General features: G+C 31.7%; 2 protein-coding genes across 2 annotated transcripts; one reads left to right on the forward strand and one right to left on the reverse strand.

Annotated features, from left to right (window-relative positions):
- Positions 1-1176: 1176 nt before the first annotated feature.
- LOC108578009 (venom acid phosphatase Acph-1-like) lies at positions 1177-5089 on the reverse strand. Its single transcript, XM_017941253.1, has 7 exons — positions 4935-5089; positions 4598-4730; positions 4343-4459; positions 3050-3266; positions 2744-2952; positions 2143-2484; positions 1177-1491 (listed from the first exon to the last, which is right to left on the reverse strand). Exons 2-7 carry the CDS (start codon positions 4703-4705, stop codon positions 1228-1230), a joined length of 1257 nt encoding a protein of 418 aa, XP_017796742.1. The 5' UTR covers positions 4706-4730; positions 4935-5089; the 3' UTR covers positions 1177-1227.
- Positions 5090-5300: 211 nt separating this feature from the next.
- On the forward strand, positions 5301-22497 carry LOC108578011 (venom acid phosphatase Acph-1-like). The gene is made up of 7 exons (XM_017941256.1): positions 5301-5431; positions 17146-17274; positions 17429-17539; positions 18101-18366; positions 18521-18804; positions 19117-19325; positions 22141-22497. Exons 2-7 carry the CDS (start codon positions 17164-17166, stop codon positions 22375-22377), a joined length of 1218 nt encoding a protein of 405 aa, XP_017796745.1. The 5' UTR covers positions 5301-5431; positions 17146-17163; the 3' UTR covers positions 22378-22497.
- The last annotated feature ends 162 nt before the right edge of the window (positions 22498-22659 follow it).

The raw sequence follows: 22659 nt of genomic DNA on the forward strand, positions 1-22659 counted from the left end.
TTTTAAAGAATAAATTCTTATAATTATGAAGCCTAACATAATTAATTAATTTAATAATAGCATGTATATATGTATGTACATGCTTTTTGAAAAGGAATTCCTAATTTTGTGTGAAAAGGAGTTTGGCTTCACTTTGAGAAATATCAATGATTTAACGAATTTTACAAAATTACTCAAAAAGGAAACAACACACGGTTCTATATGTTTAACCTTTTAACTGGAGAAGACGAGTTGACTCGTCATTGGTTCATCAATATTTAGAACACAATTTAGTTTATTTATCGAAGGATTGTTTATTTTTAATTATACAATTTTGCCTGTATTAAATATAAAATACATCATATTCACATTTATAAGAAGAAACATGAAATGATTAGTTATAATTTGTATTCATTTTTAATTATAAACTAGAGAGATTCAATTTCTGTTTGAGAAGTGAACTCACAGTTAACAGGTTAATACCATTAAAAATTAAGTCAAAAGCTAAGTTACGATGAAACATGATGTTGCTTATTTTTCCTTATTAAGGATTACATTTTCTCTTATTTAGGTTACAATGTTGACTCATCGTATTTCTATTATTTTACAACTATGCACACATACGAAAGTATGCATTGAAACGATAAATCATTTAACCGTTAAACTAAAATCTTACGAGAACGTATTAATTTCTCTGATGACCAGTAAAAGGGCTAACGTACATCGTATAATAGATCAATTACATACTATCTTTTATACTTTAACCCTTTGTTTGCAAAAATATCGCTTGGTGTTTGGTGAGAAAGGCAACAATCAATCTGAAGAAGAAGTAATACCACCTGTTGTTGATTTATGGAAAAAACAGTTGAAATTCGAAGGTGCGATAGTAGAAGATAATGCGCAAACAAGAGAAAGACGATGGTCTATGATGTTGGATGATTTTACAAAGATTGCTATGGAAAGTAGCTTTGTTCAATTCGTTGAAAAGTCACGAACATTAGTTAATATATTGACGAGTGAAAAAATGACTTCTTTTTAAATACAATATTTTAAATATAATATTGCGTCTATCGGTGCATCTATCAGTGTTGAAACATTGTTTTAAAAATTTTAACTTATGCATTGCAAATAAATCGCGAGACTTGAAGTGTTTGATGCATTTTCTACCTCTTGGTTAAGTTACATAATTTTTCATTAAAACCTTACGATTGTTTGCAGTGTGACGAAATTAATATGTATACAAATTAACTAATGTACGAATAAAGTAATTACTAATAACAGGGTAAATATAATACTGTCTAATGTACTTGATGAAGATCTACTGTATATAGAATTACTCAGTATTACATTGTTATCAGACCAATCAATCTTTTTCCAGTTACACAATAGTTCTGCGTTTTGCGGCAGGACATCAAATACTGAACGCAAGAATGTATTCATCGGACATATTTCTGTACAATTTGGTATTTTCAAAGGAATAGTATCTCCATCCACCCCTGTATAGTAATTAATCTGAAATAATAGGAATGAATATATTTATGAGAATATGAAATGTCACTTGGACTTTGATCTGCTGCATTCTTTATTGCATCCTCTCAATCATCCTACAACATTGTATTGATTTTTAATATTCAATATTATCTGAAATTTTTTATCTATGTATCTGTCCGGACGTATGTATGTACATGTAATAAAAATAACGAAAAAGTATATATTATTACATAACATTAAAATTGAAAAAGATGAAGCTACTGCTATATTAAATATTAAATATTATTTTAAGTGTTTTAAATGTTATATTAATAAGCATTGTATGTACTCGTAAGGTATATTGCAGTATGGAATTGCAATAATTGTTGAAATAAAGGCTTTCAATATTATCTGTAATGTTACCCTTAACACCTTGATATTAGTTTAATAGCATATCATAGTTAGTTTCTCGTGCAAAATTAATCTTTCTGAAACAATTAGTCAATTTTGTTCTTCAACAGTAACACAGTTCTAACTATAATTCAGTATCGTGTCAAACATCTTTGGATGAAATATTTGGTTTAGCTTTCATTGTACACTTTGCGTTGGAAAGATACTTTACATTCTAGTAAAATTATGTAATTATTTAAAAGTTTGTCGCCTCTGATAAAATAAAAAGGGGAAAAGAAGTACCTTCATTCCATGATCTCCTGTTTTATTGTCAAAATACAGTTCGAAAATCACAGAAGCGGCCTCGTTAGGAATGTGCGGTGACCATAAGTTTAGAGCTTTTAAAACGCCAACGATATTTCTTTCGTTACCACTGTATACCATGAGCTTCCGTTCTTTAGGTATGCTTCCCTTAATATACATCAATGAATTTGCTAATATTTCTTTCAGAATTGTACCACCATTCAATTGTTTTTGCAGAGAAGTTTCACAAAGAAGATCATATTCTAGCAAAGATACATTGTACATTCCTCCATCAGGAAAAATGTCTTGCGCCCATTGTGGAAGCGATTGGTTCAGATCGGCCTGTAACAACAATCATTTTTGTAAGTATCCCAAGGAACAGTTTAACATGATTTTATTCACCGACAAATACAACTGGTTGAATATTTAAGGTTCTCGTCAATAAGAGGCAAGTAATGATTCAGAACGATTAGAAAACATTAAAAAAGGATTGAACGAGATAGTTGAAGTTGCTAGTTCAAATGTACGTGTAAAGTGAACAAATTATAAAAAATGCTTATATCGTAGCATTGTCTCTTTTACGGATAAATTAATAGTTTACTTTCGTTTCAAGAACAGCATACAACAGAGCTACTTCTGATGGCTGTTGAATTTTCATTCCAGTATGTGAAGATATATGATCGAACAAAGGTGCATAATGCGACAATTTTTCTCGCACCGTATTCATTCTCAACATTTTTTCCATTTCGAGTGCAAAGCTCGGACAATGTATTCCAAGAAACAATGTATCTTTCTGCATGGGCAAGTATTCTAGAAAATCAATTACATCAATGCGTGAACGTTTCTCTTTATCGTTCACTTGTGTTTTCTCTTTGAATGTTTCACCTATCTGCCTCCGTTTACAAACCTGTAGGTATTGGTTGCCAGTTGTTTATATCCGTGTTCCATTTTTGACTCTCCGCTGGAGGCCAAAGACCTGAATTCACTAATTGACCAGATATCATCGACAAAGTATACCCGGCCGTTTGCATTTTCATTGTTTCGTGCGTGTAAATATCACCCAGAAATTCATCGTACGCGTCACGTAAATGGGCTCCCAGTTTGTGCATGTTAAGCTTATTGATCTATCGAGTAGAAATTAATCTGGAGTTATCATTGAGTCTGTTTCTCTTACAACAGCTGTTCCGTAAATGCGTCGAAAATTTCGGACTTTTTGCGTTATTTAGGTCACTGGTTTACCGATATTTATCAGAAGCGCACAATTAAAGTATAATCACAATGTCTCATTTTCCGTAATTAAAGATTGCTACGTAATTTTTGCTTATATTTATTTAAATTAAATAAATATTAACTTGCTAAGTACTTCGAGCACTTTTAATATTAAGATTATGTTTAATCGTGTCGAAACCAGAGGTGATTATGCTTCAAGGAAATAGAGAAAGATTATACCTTCTCCATTTATTGTTGAAAGTAAGGTACGTTATACATATAGGATGCTCCGTAACTAGTGATGCAACCGTGAAGGGGGTGGATCAACATGGAAAAATAAACCGAAGATATAGAATAAAATTTTTTCATAGTACACTTATTGTTAGATTTCAAGAAAATTGAATTTAAAGATTCGTTACAATCTATTACTACCGCTCAGACCTACTTTTATGTTGATCAACAGCGGTAACGCCACATTACCCACTATCTACACAGAAGATAGTGTAAATCTATTCTACAGTCAAAAGAAAGAATTGTACAGGTTTTCAAGTATTTAGAGCGTCAAAATATCGTATCATTAGTCCAGGATTCTCTGATTCAAAGAGCAAGGATTTGTATGCGTTAACAAGAACGTCACTTTCAACAATTCGTCCAATAATGTAAATTTCAGTTGAGGAAATCATTAATAGACGTATTATTAGTAATTCCGTGACATTGGATTCACTTACATATTAGTACAAACATAAGGCCGAGAGATAGTTAAATACAGGCGCACTCGACGTATATTTAAATTTAATTTTTTCAAGAATTAGATTTTTTCTTCCATTCAGAATCTCCCTCTTCACGGTAGTATCATTAGTTACGGAACAGCCTGTAAAATTGCACTCGTTGGCTTATCGACATCAATATTTATGTTCATTCGGAGACAATACGCGGCGTATTTTTTATTTATCATTTAGTCTTAACGAAAGAGATAAACGTGTGAACTTACATTGGGCATAGTGAGAGGAGCAGTGTTAAAATATTCATAAGTTAATCTTCTAGGTACATCCATTTCATTGCTGTTTATTAAATCCAAAATTGGGGCGAACGTCTTATGAGCAAATACCTGCAAAATTAAGCCAAGTGTTACGGTATTATTGTATTGTTCTGCCAATTGTTTGCTTTTTAAAAGATAAGAAAAATCAGCAAAAAGTTTTGTTATGAAGTACATGCTTTTTATTGTATTTAAACAGGTGATTCTCACAATTTGTAGTAATTTCAATTCTGGATTCGAGTTCACAGGTACCATTGAAATGAACAGCACACTTAGCAACGTTACAACCACTCTCATTCTCGATTCTTCGGTTTTCATCTTATAAAAGTTCAACAAAGGATCCCTAAAAACAGTTCGATCTAAATGAAAGCTCTATTTACAATAGTTTCACTTTCCTTCTGCTATATGTGTCTCTACTTCGATATTGGCTGTGTAAACGAAACTTTATGAAATCGCGCATAGTGAATCTTTATTTATGGGAGCAAGCACATATCTGGACCGATCGAGAAGAAATCGAAGAAATGTTCTTGTAAAAATTGTCACTTACTTTTCGTTTTTCGTTAGAAATACAATACTTTGCTTCTGTACACAGTTGCACAATTACTGAAACGTCAAGTGATTTCGTGTATTCACATGAGTGTTTATAGTTATTTGTTTGACGATCTTTTTGTATTCACCACAATAGAATAATGAAGCTGATACTTGTTTCAGCTTCTCTCAGATAACTATATCCCAGAGTCTGCTTCCCGGTGTGATGATAGCAATCAGATAAAGTATTTCTCGATGTGTCTTCGTGCGATCGTGCATCAGTCGTGTATAAATTTAATCGGTAACCTTCGCGTGAAATCGCGTCAACTTATCAAAGCTAACAATCTTCTGGTCTTTGTATAATTCCTGACAATCAGTTCGCTTCTCGTTGTAAAGCTTTACAATCAAAAGATCACGGATCTTATAAAATGAAAGCGTTCTCAATCTAGATTGTTTAGACTGGTGAAACTCTACGAATCTATCACTGGTTTAGTGGAGACATCACTGGAGTTCGCAGTAAGAATCTCTTAATTATTTGCTGTTTCTCTCGCGTGTCAAGCAATTCAAATTTGTTTACATTTTCATTATTGTGCGGTAAATTTGAAAATTTCGACCATGCAATTCAGTGTTAATTAAACAATATTGCGCAATTAAATTTGGATATATCGATTTAGAACGGTGAAATTTAGAATTTTCAAGAAACCGATTACTTTGGCATGCTCTTGGAGTTAAACAGTGGCGGTTCGTGGATTTTACACTTAGCGTGCTGCAGTCTCAAATTATTAAATCGACTCGACGATTTTTTTTTTGCCTGTGAACATGCATGCACAAAATAAAAAAAAAAATGTATTCGTTATTACAATAAAACAAAAATTATAATGTCAGCGATTTCTGAAATATTTTAGCGGGCTGCAACACGGTAGCACGTATTGAATAGTCGCCCTGGAATTGAACATTGTTTCCTTTATCGTTATTTCTCTTGTGTATTAGTCCTAGCCCTGTCTGTGATATACATATGTACATATGTACGTTGTGTCAATTTTCGTTGAATTTAAATGAATCAATGTAGCCTTAAATCGATTTAATTTAATGAATAACGAACAACATTGAGAAATATTTCAAGTAAAATCTTCTTTTGATCATTCATTGTTCACTACCTTATGTGATAATTCTTTCAAATATTTTGATAATTTGTTGAAAAGTTTTTATTAATTTTCCAAGTTTAATTCATTAGACATAATTAAAAAAGCTAGACAGAATTAATAGCTTGAAGATACTAGCTTGAGTAAATTGTTAAAAGAATGTACTGTATAATTACGTGACACAGTAATATAGAAAGAATAGATTTTTCGTATGTAATTCATGCAAACGCGCAAATATATTTACTATTTACATACAATATGAATGAAAACAGGATTTATAAGTGAAATATTCGTAGAATAGAAGGTATTCGTTGATTTTATTAATTTTTCCTAAAAGCGAATTTCTTAATTTTGTTTGCATTCAAAATTAAAAGATTTCTCGTCGATAAACGCATTCTGAAATGAAACTAGATTGCAATGAGTTGCTCAATAAAAAGTAACAAGGATCGTAACTTTTGCTATCGTAGTAATTAACGAAAAATGAATCGGTACATTTCGAAGACTTAGGATATTGAATTTATTTTATTTTCATTATTTCTTTTGCGAAAAATATAAATGATTAAAAATGTATATTGATAATGTCATGCAGATAATCAGTGTTTTGCGTCTTTCGTTTTATTTGTTTTTTTACAAATTTCAGTTAAATGTAAAGTTTTTTGATTATATCAGTTAATCTTTAATTATATCAGATAATCTCTAAGAAAGTGATTTCTCTAAACGGAACTTGAAATTCTTTTGTAGCTATCGAATGATCAGTTTTGCTTTTTTTAAACGTAATATTGCGAAAATTCATGAGAAGTTACATCTTACATATGAATTTATGACAAGTTGTTAAGGAATAAATGTTTTTATAGCTGTGTATACTTCAGTAAAGTTTAATTGCATTTCTCATTCTGAGAAATTGACAAGAGGTAAAAAATTCTTCAACAGTTAAATTACACTCATTCTGAGAAATTTACCGTTGATAGAAAAATGGAATCGATAGAGAAGTACAATAGAGAGTACTTCACAAATATGTTTCAATGGAAATTCAGATAAATCATATTGTATACAAATTTATCATTCGTGGAATCGATGAACAATACTTTCTAATCTAATCTCTGTACTATAATACTATATTTATTGACGGTAAAAGTCTTTAGTTCTCTTTGAGGAGCAGTAAATTAAGAAATAAGGAAAATGCAATTTTTCTACGATCGATAATATACCACGGTAAATCTTATACATACATTATTCATATAAAACCATTAGTCTATAGTGCACAATACTTACATACAGTGAGTATTTTTCAGAAGTTAGGATTAGTTTACTAGAAAAAGTTAGAATTGATCGGAACGCGGAAAAAATAGCGAAGGTTGTTTTTACAACTTTTTTATCTGAGCTCGTAATGAAAATTTAAAAAATACGTTTCGGAGATTTATGCCAGTTACAGTATATTCTCCACAAGTGTCATTCTGCAAGGAACCTAACCTGACAATTGTAGAGTCAGGGACTACGTTTTCGAGCCTCGCGCCCGCCTTTGTAGTTTGCCGAACGTAGACAAGGACAGCGAATAAAAGATAAGCATGAAACGTGAGTCGAGGCAACCAAGCGATTTAAATACCAACTTTTTTAATTTTACGTTCTTTTATCCCGAAATTTTTCTTAACATATTGATGAGATTTTTCTGATGAAAATGACATCAAACACGACATAATTTGAACAACATTTACTTATTAACACGTTCACTGTCACGCCAGATTTACAGGTTGCTGTCAAGCGGCCACAAGAAAATACATTTTAAGCATATACATTAAGCAGCTCATATTTGAGCTGGAAATACACAACACAACTAACTACTAAACCAAATCACCAGAAAAATTTTCAATATTATTATTGAAGTAAACTTTCGTAGAACGAGAGTGAAAAATTGAAAGAATCAAAAGAAAAAACGCATGCTGAAAATGTCATCGAAGGCGGTCGATGCAGAAACAAACGACAGGCATCAAAAGATGTAAGAATCCTTAGATTTATTATAGTTGTAAAAAACTGCGATTTTTAACCATTTGTAGCTCATAGCTCATCAAAATGTAATGTCGTTTCTTCAATAGCTGAAATTGGCGGGTTGATACCATGTATTAAATTTTGTCTGATCATAAATTTTTATACACAATAGTCATAAAAAAGGAATTTGCTGTAGGTACGCGTATTGAATAGTAGAAAGAAAAAAAATACTTAATACAATTGTTTAGATATTACTGTATGACGTGATAAATAATCGGCATATACGTGTACTCTTTTTGCATAAGTTTAAACTTGAAGAAACTGCGATAAAAGCTGCTGCAAATATATATTTAGCATTTGAAGAAGGTTATGTAAGTGTTAGGTCACTTCAACGTTGACGTACAAAATTGAAAATTGATAACTTTTTATTGAAAATGGGCAACGAGGAAGTCTAGATAGAGCCGTCGATGATGATACTTTAAGGAACATTGTTGAAAGCAATTCCGGGTAAAGAATATAAAATTTTACCACATCCTCTCCTACTCACTATATTTTTCCCCAACAGGCAATCACTTCTTCAAACATCTGAATAACTTTTTTAGCAAACTAATCTACTATTTGAAAATGAAGATACTGTAAAAGTAGCATTTAAAAATTGTTTTTTTATTTAAAGAATTATTTTAATTTTATTTATCTATTTGGAATAATGAAATTAGTTAATCGTCAGGAAAAGTGTATAGAATTGTGTCGTAGTTATTTTGACAACTTTACAATCTATCTAAAGTTTCATTTCAAAAAACGACGTTTCATATGCACCAACTTAATATTATATTTCTGGTATACATAAGTATATGTCTATTACATATATCTGGTACATAAACATGTGACTATATAGTATATTGTATGTTTACATTATAAATGTATAATATATTTCTAAATTAGTATAACAGATAAATAGAAATTTTATTATCCTCTAATACATACACTACCGGCCAAAAGTTTGGAATCACCTCCCACTTTTCATCAATATTAAATCTTCTGCTAATTTTTTACAGATTTGAAGTTTATCTCAATTCTACATTTATCAATTTATCTCATATCAATTGATTCGAACGATAAAAAATTCTCAAAGTCGCTGACTTTTTTCTGGTGTAAATTGCAATGCTCAGTGATTCCAAACTTTTGGCCGGTAGTGTATGTAAATAGATGCGTAAGGAGAAAAGCGTTGAAATCGATTATGATAACATTTCCCTTAAATACTCAAAGCGATATAAGTTTCTGGACGCCAAGTGCTAGAAAGGATAATTATCCCGGTAGTCATGTACCTTATCACTAATCCAGTTTTTGTAAACCAGTTTTGTTCATATCAGCATGAGTCGTCAACCTTATCATCGGTAAATTTCAGTCTCGAAACTTTGTGTTCACGTGACATAACACACCACCACGTGTTAAGCATGCACGAAACATTTCATTACAATAATGAGTGCATCAACGTATTCTGGTGGCGTACGAATAGATTAAAACGAACATACGTATGTATTATGTTTATCAGTTATCTTCACGAAGGCTATATTAAACAGAAGAAATTGGCCGATTCATCTTCTCGTTCATAGACAAATGTCATATGTGCTTATATACATATAATAATTACACTTTCCTAGAGTTACTGTATTTTTTAACAATGAAATTACAGACGTAGATTATAAATTTACCTATTTGCATATACATTTTATCTACTGTTATCGTTGATTATTTTTAAATCAAACTTCGAATTTATTCTTACACAAAAAAATCATTTTCTTTTCATTCCAGGATTGTTGAAACGTTCACGATATCGCTCTCGATAAAAAGATATATTAGATCATCTTATAAGTGATGTCATTTTAGATATATAGTTTCGGAAGAAAAATAGTAGTATTCACACTTACGCTTAATTTACAATGTATGTATGTATCATTATCTGCGATAATTATTTACACCTTTCAAGAAGCATTTTAATCGCTTTCTCGCAAAATATTGTCCTGTGTGTTAAGAAACTGAACCAACATGTATTCTAAATGGTCTGTATTATTAAATTTTGTGCCGAATATTTGAGGAATGTTGTATAGAGTGAAATAGGTGATAATTTTGTCGATGTTAGGTTACGAGAACACAATGAATGTATTATTAATTAATTAATTAATTTGTTTTCTTCTTTTCTCTTTTCTGGTTACATTCTTTCTGCTATCTGTGAACGAACATTCTCGCAATAAGAAAGATTCGTTTTACATTTTACTAAAAATTGTTTTTCTATTGTTTCACTTTCACTGTTTACTGTAAATTTGGGTGACTGCAATGGCGTAATTTTGTTTTAAAAGATCATAATGAATGATTCCCTGCATAAAACTCAAGTCATTCTTTGTATGAAGATTGCATTTTGCAGCAGATAGTGATTAGACCCAGTGATATCCATTACTTTTTAAGACACGAATATTTACAAAGGATTTCCATTTTTCGTCTTTAGTTGCAATTCTATCATGAAATAGGTGATTCTATTGTCTAATTCGTTATAGAGAGTTTGCGAAGAACCTGTTTCTTCAATCTTGACACTTTTTCGATGTTTCCTAACCCTAGAGCGGTTTTCGGGTCTTTTTTGACCCACCGCCTTTTTGTATTTTTAGTAATTTTTGCTATTATCAAGTTTACGTTCCTTAACATTATTTTAAACGTTTATTGTCTAGATTCATATGTCGCGTTGGAAACAAAAATTGTTTCACATAAGGTCTTAGGTCCTTTTTGACCCAAAAGTCTTAAGTGTACAGTCAAAACGAAAAACGCAATAGGGTTAAGTAGTTTTTGTGGCATCAAACGTGATTGATCGTCGTCCTTGTAGATATTCAGGTTTTGCTTCATTATTCCATTCAGAATTACCATTTCGGAATTTTTGAAACCACCCTTGACACTTTCTCACATTTAAGACTTACTCCCTATAGAAATACCCATTACATATAAATTACAGCATTCGTAGATGTATTGTCTTTTTAAAGCTCTCATAGTACAGGGTGCTATAAATGGATATAATTTTTAAGATTCTTTCTTTACAAAAATAGAAAGAAAATCGAACGAATAAATAATTTGAACACTCTTATGCTCGAGTTAGATTGATGAAATAATGAAATTGAAATTCTTCCAAATATCGACAGATTTTGTATACACATCGTATAAATATAGTAAAGCATTTCATCAAATCGATATAAGAAGCGACATTTCTTATGGAATAGCTTAATAATTAACATGATCTTACTCGTAGTGAAAATATGTAGTTTACAAGTATAATACTTATTTCTGACAATTAAAAATTTAAATTTATTTACACTTGCTAGGAATTATTTAACTATGGTGTTACTGATTGTTTGTCAAATAATTATTAAGATAGTGTACGCTTCGTTACGCAAGTAAATTATCAACATTTAAGTGGACTAGAACATTTAAATGCAAATGACGTTACACTTTGCACCTGATAAAAGCTTACCTTTTTTATATTTCACGCACGGTGTTTTTGTGCAATCTGCGTTACAGTTTGCTAACAAAAACACAGTCCCAACACAGTTGAAATGTGAAATCAACGCCGTAAATGGTACCTTAGTGCACATCTGTGAAATATTGGGTCAAAAACTTGCTACATCTTATTGGTTTCAAACTGATTTCGAGTCTAATATTTTACGTTTCACCTCGAAATAAAATAGAAATTGCGCATTAGGTAAGACGTCAATCGTTTATATACGTAAATATTTTGTTTCGGTTCTAAGAAAAAGTTACGAATTAAAGTTCTTATTTTTCGATAAGTCTAACATAAAAGTGAAAGGAAGAGAGAAAAAATGTTGAATGAAAGTTCATTGTTTTTTTATTATTAACATTCTTGATGAAAATTTTGCTAAATGTCTACACTTTTACATGGAGAATTAATATTTAAATTCTTTGTATTTTCTTTTTTTTCTATTTAATTTTATTTCCTTATTTTTACATTTGTATATTACTATTTTTATTTATACATAATATTCATTTCCTGTAGAATATAATAAACTATAATATAAAAATTAGATTAACCATTAAACATTATTATCTGTAGATCATTTAATACGATTAGAAGATCATTTTCAGTGACTGCAATACAGGGTGGTCCACGCAATTGTTTCAGGTCATAACTCCGTTATTAATGCATTTACGAAGAAATGCCAAAGGAGAAAGATAAATGGCTCGAAGAGCGCTACATCTGTAGGCCCTTAGATTTTTTTTAAGTGCAACAGTGCATGTACAATTAACAATTGCATCATTTTTTTAAATGGAAATGTATACTTTTTGTTGCACACATCGATTCCTCTGTTCATTCTACGTAAAAAATGATTACGGTACCGTGGCAAAAAAGTTATTAGTTCTCGAGATATTTTCAAAAAATGTCTTTATTGAAGAAGATGCTCAAACGCTTCTCCATTACATTGTAAACATTTCTGATAACGTTTTTTTATTGTTTTCATAACTTTGTTTAAATTATCTGTTAGTAAAATACATTTTCTTTTATTTAGTGAAATACAATCACAATTTTTCAAATTCTTAGTTTTCGTACTCCAGTTACGATACGTAAATTGCTACTGAATGATGAGATGCTTACTCGTACAAATCAGTTTCTGTTATGACAATGCCGAAACGGTGTTTACGTTTACTACATAGTCATGAAGCGTTTGAGCATCTTTTTCGATAAAGACACGTTAGGACAACATTGTCGAAACGGTGTTTACGTTTACTATATAGTCATGAAGCGTTTGAGCATCTTTTTCGATAAAGACATTTTTTGAAAATATCTCGGGAACTAATAAGTTTTTTGCCACGGTACCCTAATAATTTTCTACGTAGAACGAACAGAGGAATCGTTCTGTGCAACAAAAAATATGCATTTCCATTTAAAAAAATGATGCAATTGTTAATTGCACATGCACTGTTACACTTAAAAAAAATCTAAGGGCCTACAGATGTAGTGCTCTCCGAACCATTTATCCTTCTCCTTTGGCATTTCTTCGTAAATGCATTAATAACGGAGTTATGACCTGAAACAATTGTGTGAACCACCCTCTATACAGGGTGTATCTAGTAACTAGGCCGAATTATAACTCGGTTGTTAGTGAAGATAGAAAAACACGTAGAGGAAAGTTTTGCACGGTTTAACCAGCTGTATCATCCTGTAATGCGGCTTTTTACGGAACTGCATCGGTGCAGTTGCCAAGTGCAATTGCACTCGTTTTTTGAATGGCACTCTATGATCTTTTTGCATGAATCGATTCCTCGTTCTATTCTGAATAAAAAGTATTAGGGCCCAATTGTAAAAAACTCAATACTTTTCGAAATATTTACCTCTTTTTCCAGCATATACAGTAAATATTTAAATGTTCCACCATTCTAAACATTTTCTTACACATATTTCTACTATTTTCATCATATTGTTCAGTTGTTCCTCTACAACGTTTTTCTATCTTCAATAACAACCGAGTTACAACCTGGCCAAATTACTAGATGCACCCTGTATAGTATGTATTTGACATTTCACGAAAAGTAAGTATCAATTGCAGTTCCAAAAGTGTCATTATACTGTTTGTTCATTATCTCGAAAATATTTCGAAAGGGACCCCCTTTTATTCTACATTAAAATGTTGAAATGATAATTTTATTCATTATAATTAATACCGGTAATTAATTATCCCTAAAATAAATAGAAAGAGTCTCTTTCCAATCTTCGTATACACTACCGGTCAAAAGTTTGGAATCACTGTGCATTGCAAGTTACACAAAAATTCGCAGAAAAAAAGTCAGCATCATTACGAATTTTTTAACGAATTTTGTATCATTCAAATCAATCGATATGAGATAAATTGCTGTTTATCTCGACAATATCAGTAGCAGCCAAACTTTTGGCCGGTAGTGTAATAGCTGCTGCTACTTATTGTCTTTAAATTAACCGGATAAAAGACTCCTTTGACGAAAACGAAATTTTTAAGTAGATAAAATAATTAAATCCTAATTAGTCTACAAGAATCTACAGCTTTATGATATAATTGGTATCACAACCCCCTTCCTCTTTCCTGTGCCTTTTTCTTGCATGTTATGTCGATATTACAATCTAGCGTTTATATACAATCCTCAAATTCCTCGTAATTAATCGCGATGGAAACTAGGAAGTCGAAAATATATCTCTCCTACGATAACTAATGGTGTCTTGATCGTACGTCAAATGTTAATCACATCAATATAATATATTATTCGTTTGTTATTCATTATTCTCTTTTAGTTTATGTAACTGTAAGTTTATATCTGTGAAATCATAAACTGGCTAAGTTTTTGTGTAAATCATCAGTTTATCGTCAAGCGATCTTTTGTGAATTGTTACCACAGCTCTGTAGATTTAACGGTTTAACGATTCGACTAATGACCAAGCTGTAGTTGCGCGATTTTATTCTTTCAAGGCTTTAAAAGAAGCCGAGATAGAATTGTCAGCGCACATCTTTACGCTTACTGAAGTATCTAAACAGTGTTTGTAGTAGCGAAGTTGAAGCTTCTGATTTCAATATCACGATGGGAGTGAAGGTACATACCTTTGAATCTAATTGAAATTTCGCTTTGTTTAATTATTAATTTCTGATTAAATACGTGATATCAGTTAAGACAAGCTACGGTATAAAGCAATATAGAATCAATTGATAAAAATAAACAAATTTGAAGTCTGCTCTAATAATTAATGTGAAAACAAAGAATTTACAGTTGTCAGAAGTGAAATAAATGGTTGTAAAATGAAATTTTAATGATAAGTATTTGTATATTGAAAATACTTAGGCTTACATTTATGGTTTCTTCTAAATTTACGCTACTATCTTTCCAATTAGACCACAAGCATTTAAAATTTGTACCGGGAGCTGATAACAAATAATTAAGGAAAGATTAACTCAGAAAACATTGTTCTTCAATTTCAATTTTTGAGACATAAATGAATTATTATTTGTATTAGTTATACATTTATAACATTTTAATAAATTATCAATGTTCATATAAAATTTGATGTTTCCTTATTTCATAAATAATGTTAAATACTGCACTTTTCATCATTTCTCTGTACTATACAATAGAGAAGTAGTTGTAGTTACAAAGATTAGCAAGTTATTTCTTTGAAAATTATTTCTCAAAATTATTATTCTCGAGACTGCGTCGTAATATTTTTACGTTACTATCATTAAATGCGATGAATTTGTTCGATTGAGTAAAAATACTTTGGATAGAAACGATTCGGTATTCCCTACAAATATGCTATCAATATTCAATAAGAAAGTGTACATACATAAGTGTTTGTATATTTTTCATTTTTTCCTCGAATGAGTTAGTTATTTCTGAAAAATTAAAATATTGTGAATATACAGGGTGAGTAAAAGGAACCGGACCTGTCTTAGAATTGAAATTTCTCGTGGATTATCGGAGTTAGAAAGGAAGCCAGAAAATGTTTATTAAAATTAAATTTTTATGAAATATGTTACATGTGGATTGCACCAATGTCCCAGGTCCTATGTTTTTATCGATACAAAAATATATTTGCACGTTTCAGCTTCAAGTTTTTTTATGCAAACTAATTTTTTCATTTTTGTAACACAATTTCTATTTAATACAGAAGTAGATGCTATACATTTCACTTGAAAACAGACTTTCGCAGCTTTTGCATCAGAAGCATTGTGCTTTCAGCTAAACTTATGTTTTTTACTAAAAACAATTTGCAAATGTTATTCAGTTTATGACAAGCAATTGTAAAGTTTATACAAACATATGGTAGAATCTATGTTAGGTAGAGGAAAATGTCAGAAGGATGTGGACGAAGGAAGTAATCTTTCAGGAAGTTTCCTTTCTACTTGAAATATTCTTGTACTCGTGACGATCTTGATAATTCCCATGATCTATATAGTGTATGTTTTATAGAAGCAACGTCATCGTATCAAAAACCCTAATATGGTTTTCCTTATTGTCCTACGTTCAACTACATTGATGCAAACTTATGTGTATTCTGTATGGGCCTAGAAACCGGGACTTCCATTCTGAACGTTTGTACGTTCTAATAGCTTCGAAATAAACGATTGAGAAACTATTCCAGAGAAAGATATGTCGGTTTGACGTCTTTGACTCTCCTTTAAAATCGTTTGCACATGGGCCACATAACCAGTGTTTCACCAGCTGGTCTCACAATTGATACTTCGATATTATTAATCATTAACACATAGTGTCATTACGACAGGCATTACGAACAGTGCAAACGTAAGTGCATCGTGTATCTTCATTTATAGCTGCATAAGCATGAAAATCGAAAAATTGAAAAACCATAATGTTACAAGTGAACCGAGCTTGCTACAATGTAAATTTACATATTTTTTTAATTCTTCGTGTAACTTGTACGCTAGAAACCCTTTTCGATGGATATATGTATGTATATTTGTAGATTTGTATTTGATAACAGCACTAAGATATTACTATGCTCCTTTGAAAGGAATGCAACGGATTTGTCGTTGAAATATGCATCAAAACTATTCTGCATTAATATTACAATGTCATGTTACACCGGTTTTTGTTAATCCATTGTCTTGTATTTCTTATAGGATAGCCATACTTCATTTTATCAGTTAACAATTCATAGTATGGCATCTGTGACTACTGATTGTTCAATTTATATCATCGCACATTAACATAATCTGACTTAAAAATTCAAAAAATGATTCGGGTGAAATCAACGATGATATCAGATAACTTAAACAGTCTAACGCAGGCGTGTCCAACCTGCGGCCCGCTTTTTAGCCCGATTTCTAGCGATATTTTTCACGGCTCAATTGCATTCTAATAAAGAATATTAAAAAATAAGGGAGGTTTTGTTACTTATGTACAATTAACTGTATTATACATTTCGTGTGGTCTAGGCAAATCGAAAGGTTGGACACCCATGGTCTAACGTGTAAGAAATCATAAGAGATACCGTTGTTCTTTGTTCAGTTCGCAAAACTAACAAAATCATTTTCAACAATGGAATTCTTTCAAACATTTATGCCTTTTCAGGTTGAATATCGGTAAAAAATGACTTCGTCTAGTAGCCGCAAAAGTTCTTTGTTGATGTATAAAATCATTGCTTTGGCTGCATTAATTGGCGTCACAACCGTTGAAGCAGAACTTGAACTAGTGAACGTGGTAAGAAATATGGTTATTTATACATTTAGCATGTTTCCTAGCCGCAAGGTGCACTTTTTAGAATCTCGTAGTTTCGTCTTGATTCTGTATAAAATGAAACTAATTAAATGAAAGGTCGGATCAATATTTACGTGTAATTTGTACGATTTCACAGCTGTTTAGACATGGTGACAGAACACCGGATGATAGCACTAATGAAATGTATCCAAACGATCCTTATCTGAATGATGATTTTTATCCAATGGGTCGAGGTCAGCTAACTAATGTAAGTGCATCCGTTTTTCTTTTTTTTACCAATTTCTATCATTTCATAACCAACTTTCATACACGATCTCTAATTTGAAACTAAATCGTTTTAAATGACGGTATTGTTTTTAATAATTTCAGTTTATTTATTCCGTAAAGGAAATTCTTTTTCATTCGGACAGTATTCAACGTGACTTTTACTCCCCTTGATTCAATATTTTAATTAACGCTTTCAAATATTTTGTCGATATTCGATTTACAAATTGCATTGTATCTACTTTTTATTCGTACAAAATCTTCCGTATAAATTATACTTTACACTATTCCCAAAATTTATATTGTATTACTTCTAGTTTACGAAGACATTATTCAAATCGTAAAATTCAGATGTGATATTTAATTTTCAAATTTTGTATTATCGATTTATTGCTGATATGGCATTGAACGATCAATTCAGTAACGTGATTAAATCTTAAAGTCACCATAATGTATTTCTGCATAATTATATTAATCAACATGCATACATTCAACGAAAGTATTTAAGAAATATATGACAGAAAGGAAAATGAATGCATTTTAGGCAGGTAAACAGCGCGAATACACGTTGGGACTATTTTTAAGAGATAGATATGAAACGTTTTTGGGTGACACGTACAAGGTAAAGTCCGTCTCAGCCCTTAGTTCAGACTATGACAGAACGAAAATGTCTTTGCAATTGGTTCTGGCAGGGCTTTTCCCACCAAGCAAATTACAGCAATGGCACCAGGAGCTAAATTGGCAACCGATTCCTGCAAACTATTTACGGCGATACGAAGACAATGTCTTTCTTCCAGAAGACTGCCTTTTGTAAGTCCTTGTGAAAATATTATCGTGTTAATTACACGATATCATTGTGTGAAAGGAAATTTATTGATATATCACATAATCTCGTGTAATTACATTTGATCCCTAATGCAAAATATTCATGAATCTTGCGATATCGAGTAATTTTTGTTTACAGATTTGAGGTTGAATACAATAGAGTATTGAAGTCGCCTCAAGGTAAACACGAACTCTCTAAGTATAATGAGTTAATGAAACAATTAACAGAGTGGACAGGAAAAAGCATATCTACACCTTGGGATTTGTATTACCTCTACCACACATTGATGGCTGAATATTCTCTCGGCCTTACTTTGCCAGTTTGGGCAAACAAAGTGTTTCCAAAAGGAGAATTATGGAATGCAACTGTATTTTCATATAATATTGCCAACTCCACACCTTTACTTAAGAGACTTTATGGAGGTAACGTTGTAATTTCGATAATTTTGTAATTGTTGATTATTTTTAGTTTTTATTATTACATTTAGCTCTATAGTTTTCATTTGCTAAATTGTAATATGTTTAGTGACTTTAAGGTTGTTGATTACTTTTTTTTTTTAATCTTCTTTTAATATGATTATTTTGAAGGTTTGCTAAAACTTTTCAGTGCTATTTCAATTATTTGTTTTAATTGTCTTTACGCTGCCCAAGTCACAGATTCTTTATTTTGTACTTACTAATTGTTACTTGTGGCTACCTTGTGTTGTGTTTCTAATTTAAAAACTTTTATGTTAGGACCGTTTCTTCGAATTATCACAAGGCACATGTTAGATATGGTAACTGGGGTAAAGACGGGTGAGGAAAAATTGCGTTTGTTCAGTGGACATGAAAGTAACGTCGCTGCCGTTTTACATGCTCTTGATGTTTATTATCCTCACGTTCCTGAATATTCAAGTGCTGTGATATTAGAACTCCATCAGATCGAAAACATCTACTACATAAAGGTACGAAATAAGAAATACATATATGACGAACATTGTCTTTGGGGAATGAATTATTAGTTGTCAGAGTTTAAGATCAATCATAGAAAAATGCATATATTGATAACTTATCTCGTTTTATTTGGTTTCTTACTTGGTTTGCTAAGGACACATGTATTTGTAAATATTGAGGATATAGTAATTATTAATTTAATATTTTTGTGCTTGTGACTTAATGATTATTATTAGATGTCTGAACACATTTATAGGTATTCCTAACTATTTAGTCGCAATTCTTTAAGTTTCGTGTATGTGAATTGACTTCAAAGATTGACTTAAATTCTATTTTGAAACATTCTAATAAACAATATAAAAGATGAAACGGTTCTAGAAACTTATTAGAAGTAATTGAGCGAGTAATGCAATATTTCTCAAATTCCAATACTGATAATTTTGATAATGTAGTATGCAGGGTGTCCCGTAATTCCTTGAACACCCGGAAATGGGGGGTTGCTGGGGTGATTTGGAACAACTTTTTCCTTTTCCAAAATGTAGTTTGAAGCTTCGTTTTTGAATTATTAACGAAAAACACTGGCCAATCAGAGCGCGCGTAGAGCTCGCGCTCAGGGACGGGCGAACAGAGACTCACCCGCGCGCTATCGTGAACGACGCGTTCTGTTTTTTTCCTCACTTTCCCTGCGGACCGCATGACGTTTGCCGAGGGCCGATTATATGAGTTCATAGTGCGATTTTCACAATCTTTAACCGTTTGTAGCTCATAGCAACATTAACCGATTTCGATGAAATTTTCAGCGTGTGTATAATTGACATAGATCTACAAAACGTATTTTTAAAATTTTCATTACGAGCTCGGATAAAAAAGTTGTAAAAACGACTTTTGCTATTTTCTGCACGATTCCGACTAATTGCAGTTTTTTCAAAAATTTTTTTACACGTCATCTAGTAAACTGATCTTTCTAACTTCTCAAAAGAACTCCAGTTGTTTGGCCCAATTTTAAAAAAGTTATTCCATTTTATAGGGTGTATGAATACTTTTGTCCTCCACTGTATGTATTGTTATACAAACATCGGAACGACGGCAAAAAACCATTTCTCTAAGCCTTATAAAAATAGCGGTGCAAAGTCAAATTTTTTTGACAGCGATCGATAACCGAGAAGTCACGCGTACGCGTCGTTCACGATAGCGCGTGAGTGAATCTCCGTTCGCCCGTCCCTGAGCGCGGCCTCTACGCGCGCTGTGATTGGCCAGTGTTTTTCGTTAATAACTCGAAAACGAAGCTTCAAACTACATTTTGGAAAAGGAGAAAGTTGTTCAGAGTCACCCCAGCAACACCTCATTTCCGGATGTTCGAAGAGTTACAGGACACCTGTATATTATATCCTGGTTTAATTTAGTAGCATTTTTTTATGATATTGTCAACGTATACATATATCTGCTATTTTTGAAGACTCAAATATTTTTAGTTCCTTAGCATGTCATTAATCACCCCAGCAACCCCTCATTTCCGGATGTTCAAAGAGTTACGGGACACCTGTATATTATATCCTGGTTTAATTTAGTAGCATTTTTTTACGATATTGTCGACGTATACATATATCTGCTATTTTTGAAGACTCAAATATTTTTAGTTCCTTAGCATGTCATTAATTTTACAATCAGAAGAAGTGCTAAATGTTTAATTGGTTTTTAAGAGCTTGGCCTCTTCTGCTCAATAGCAATTGACGTATCGTAATCTTGTATTTGTGGACAACATTGAACGACCTGAACTTAACGAATTTTAAATTACCTTCGACCGGCACGTGGATGCTGTACGGATATTTACTTGTGCTTGATGCACGCACGACATGACAGGGCGTGAACGATAGCTTCAAAGAAGTATACACCCATCCCTCCATTTACGCGGTACTTCAGAGAGACGTAAATTCTTACTTGAACGTACTAATTACGTAACTCTGACCTTTTATGTTTTTTTTTCCGTAGGACCTTTTGTCCTACGATTTAAGTTTTACAGTACAGATTCTGACATCGAATAAAACTTATTTTGGTTTTCTGAAATATCATTATTTTTTTTATTAACCTATGCGATTTAAATGTTTTTATAACTTATACCTGTTTTTCTTACCATGTTTCTTTTTCATACAAGCAGAACTCTATTTACGCAAAAAACGGTCAATCCGCGTAAATGGAGGGATGGGTGTATGTATACTGAAAATTTCTAACCTTTTTCGTCGGACAGTATACAGGGTGTCTGTTTTATCTCAATACAGTAAAACATCTTTTAAGGAAGTGATGTTAGGGAAAAAATGTTTTAATAAAAGTTGTTTGGTACGGAGGGGGAAATTATGTGGTATAAATATTTTTTTTGTACCCGATATGGTGGGGGAGATTTCAAAGTCAGTTTAATTTTTTTAAATAGAATGCTATATTTTTTTATACACAGTGTGATAGTGTATGTTAAGACAAGTTCAGCGAGGTGAGAACATAGTCATTTTCTTTCATGGAAGGTCGCAAAATTGCGAAAAACCGGGAGCCGGACCACCATACGTTCCTCACTGTCGCGTGTGTCTGTTTTATCAAAGTACATATTTCAAAGGACACTTATACGGACACTTGTGATATTTGTAAAGATAATTGTAGATACTTTTAGACATTCTTACAAAGATTTCTTTAGATATTCCTTTAAACCAAGTCATAAACAGGTTTTGAACACGGACTAATCACATAATCTAGAATTGAACCGAACATTGTTATTGTTACAATCAATTTCTTCGATAATTTAATTTACTAATTTAATTTGTTAAATTCTTGGTATTATAGGTACTTAACTATTTGGGCATTCCGTCCCAAGTAATAGAACTTCAAATACCTGGTTGCGAAATACTTTGTCCTTTGGACAAGTATCTACATTTGATAGAGGAAGTAATACCGTCGAACGAAGAACTAATTTGTGATAAGGGGCTAACGGAGGAGAATGTCGACAAGAAATCAATCGAGGAACTGGAATTAATGAAGTACAATCTAATAAGAACTGCTGGACTCATTAAAGCTAAGTAAACAAAGCAGGGAAATTTAATTATTAAATCTTAATTACATTTCTGTAAAACCAAAGGAAACTTCAGAGTAATGATGAAGTATGTAAATACAACGAACCATAGATTGGTTAAAAGTTTTACATAGAACCAAAAAGTATTTATAAATTAGTGGTATTAATTATGTACTATTGATGTTATGCGAAAAGATTAGATACGAAAAACGTGATTCATATTTTGTTAATTGTATATAAAATTGTGTGTATATGAGTATATGCATAAATATATAAATATACATGGGCAATTA

Source organism: Habropoda laboriosa, unplaced genomic scaffold (assembly GCF_001263275.1).
Source record: "Habropoda laboriosa isolate 0110345459 unplaced genomic scaffold, ASM126327v1 scaffold983, whole genome shotgun sequence".
Taxonomy (NCBI): domain Eukaryota; kingdom Metazoa; phylum Arthropoda; class Insecta; order Hymenoptera; family Apidae; genus Habropoda; species Habropoda laboriosa.

Excerpts from the sequence above, each read along its gene's own strand:
- LOC108578011 (XM_017941256.1), top strand. The coding sequence starts at position 17,164 with ATGACTTCGTCTAGTAGCCGCAAAAGTTCTTTGTTGATGTATAAAATC. Across the intron at positions 17,540-18,100 it reads GTCGAGGTCAGCTAACTAAT|GCAGGTAAACAGCGCGAATA; the intron begins GTAAGTGCATCC and ends AATGCATTTTAG. Across the intron at positions 19,326-22,140 it reads AAAACATCTACTACATAAAG|GTACTTAACTATTTGGGCAT; the intron begins GTACGAAATAAG and ends TTGGTATTATAG.
- LOC108578009 (XM_017941253.1), bottom strand. The coding sequence starts at position 4,705 with ATGAAAACCGAAGAATCGAGAATGAGAGTGGTTGTAACGTTGCTAAGT. Across the intron at positions 2,953-3,049 it reads CTGGCAACCAATACCTACAG|AATACTTGCCCATGCAGAAA; the intron begins GTTTGTAAACGG and ends TTGATTTTCTAG. Across the intron at positions 1,492-2,142 it reads CAGGAGATCATGGAATGAAG|ATTAATTACTATACAGGGGT; the intron begins GTACTTCTTTTC and ends CTATTATTTCAG.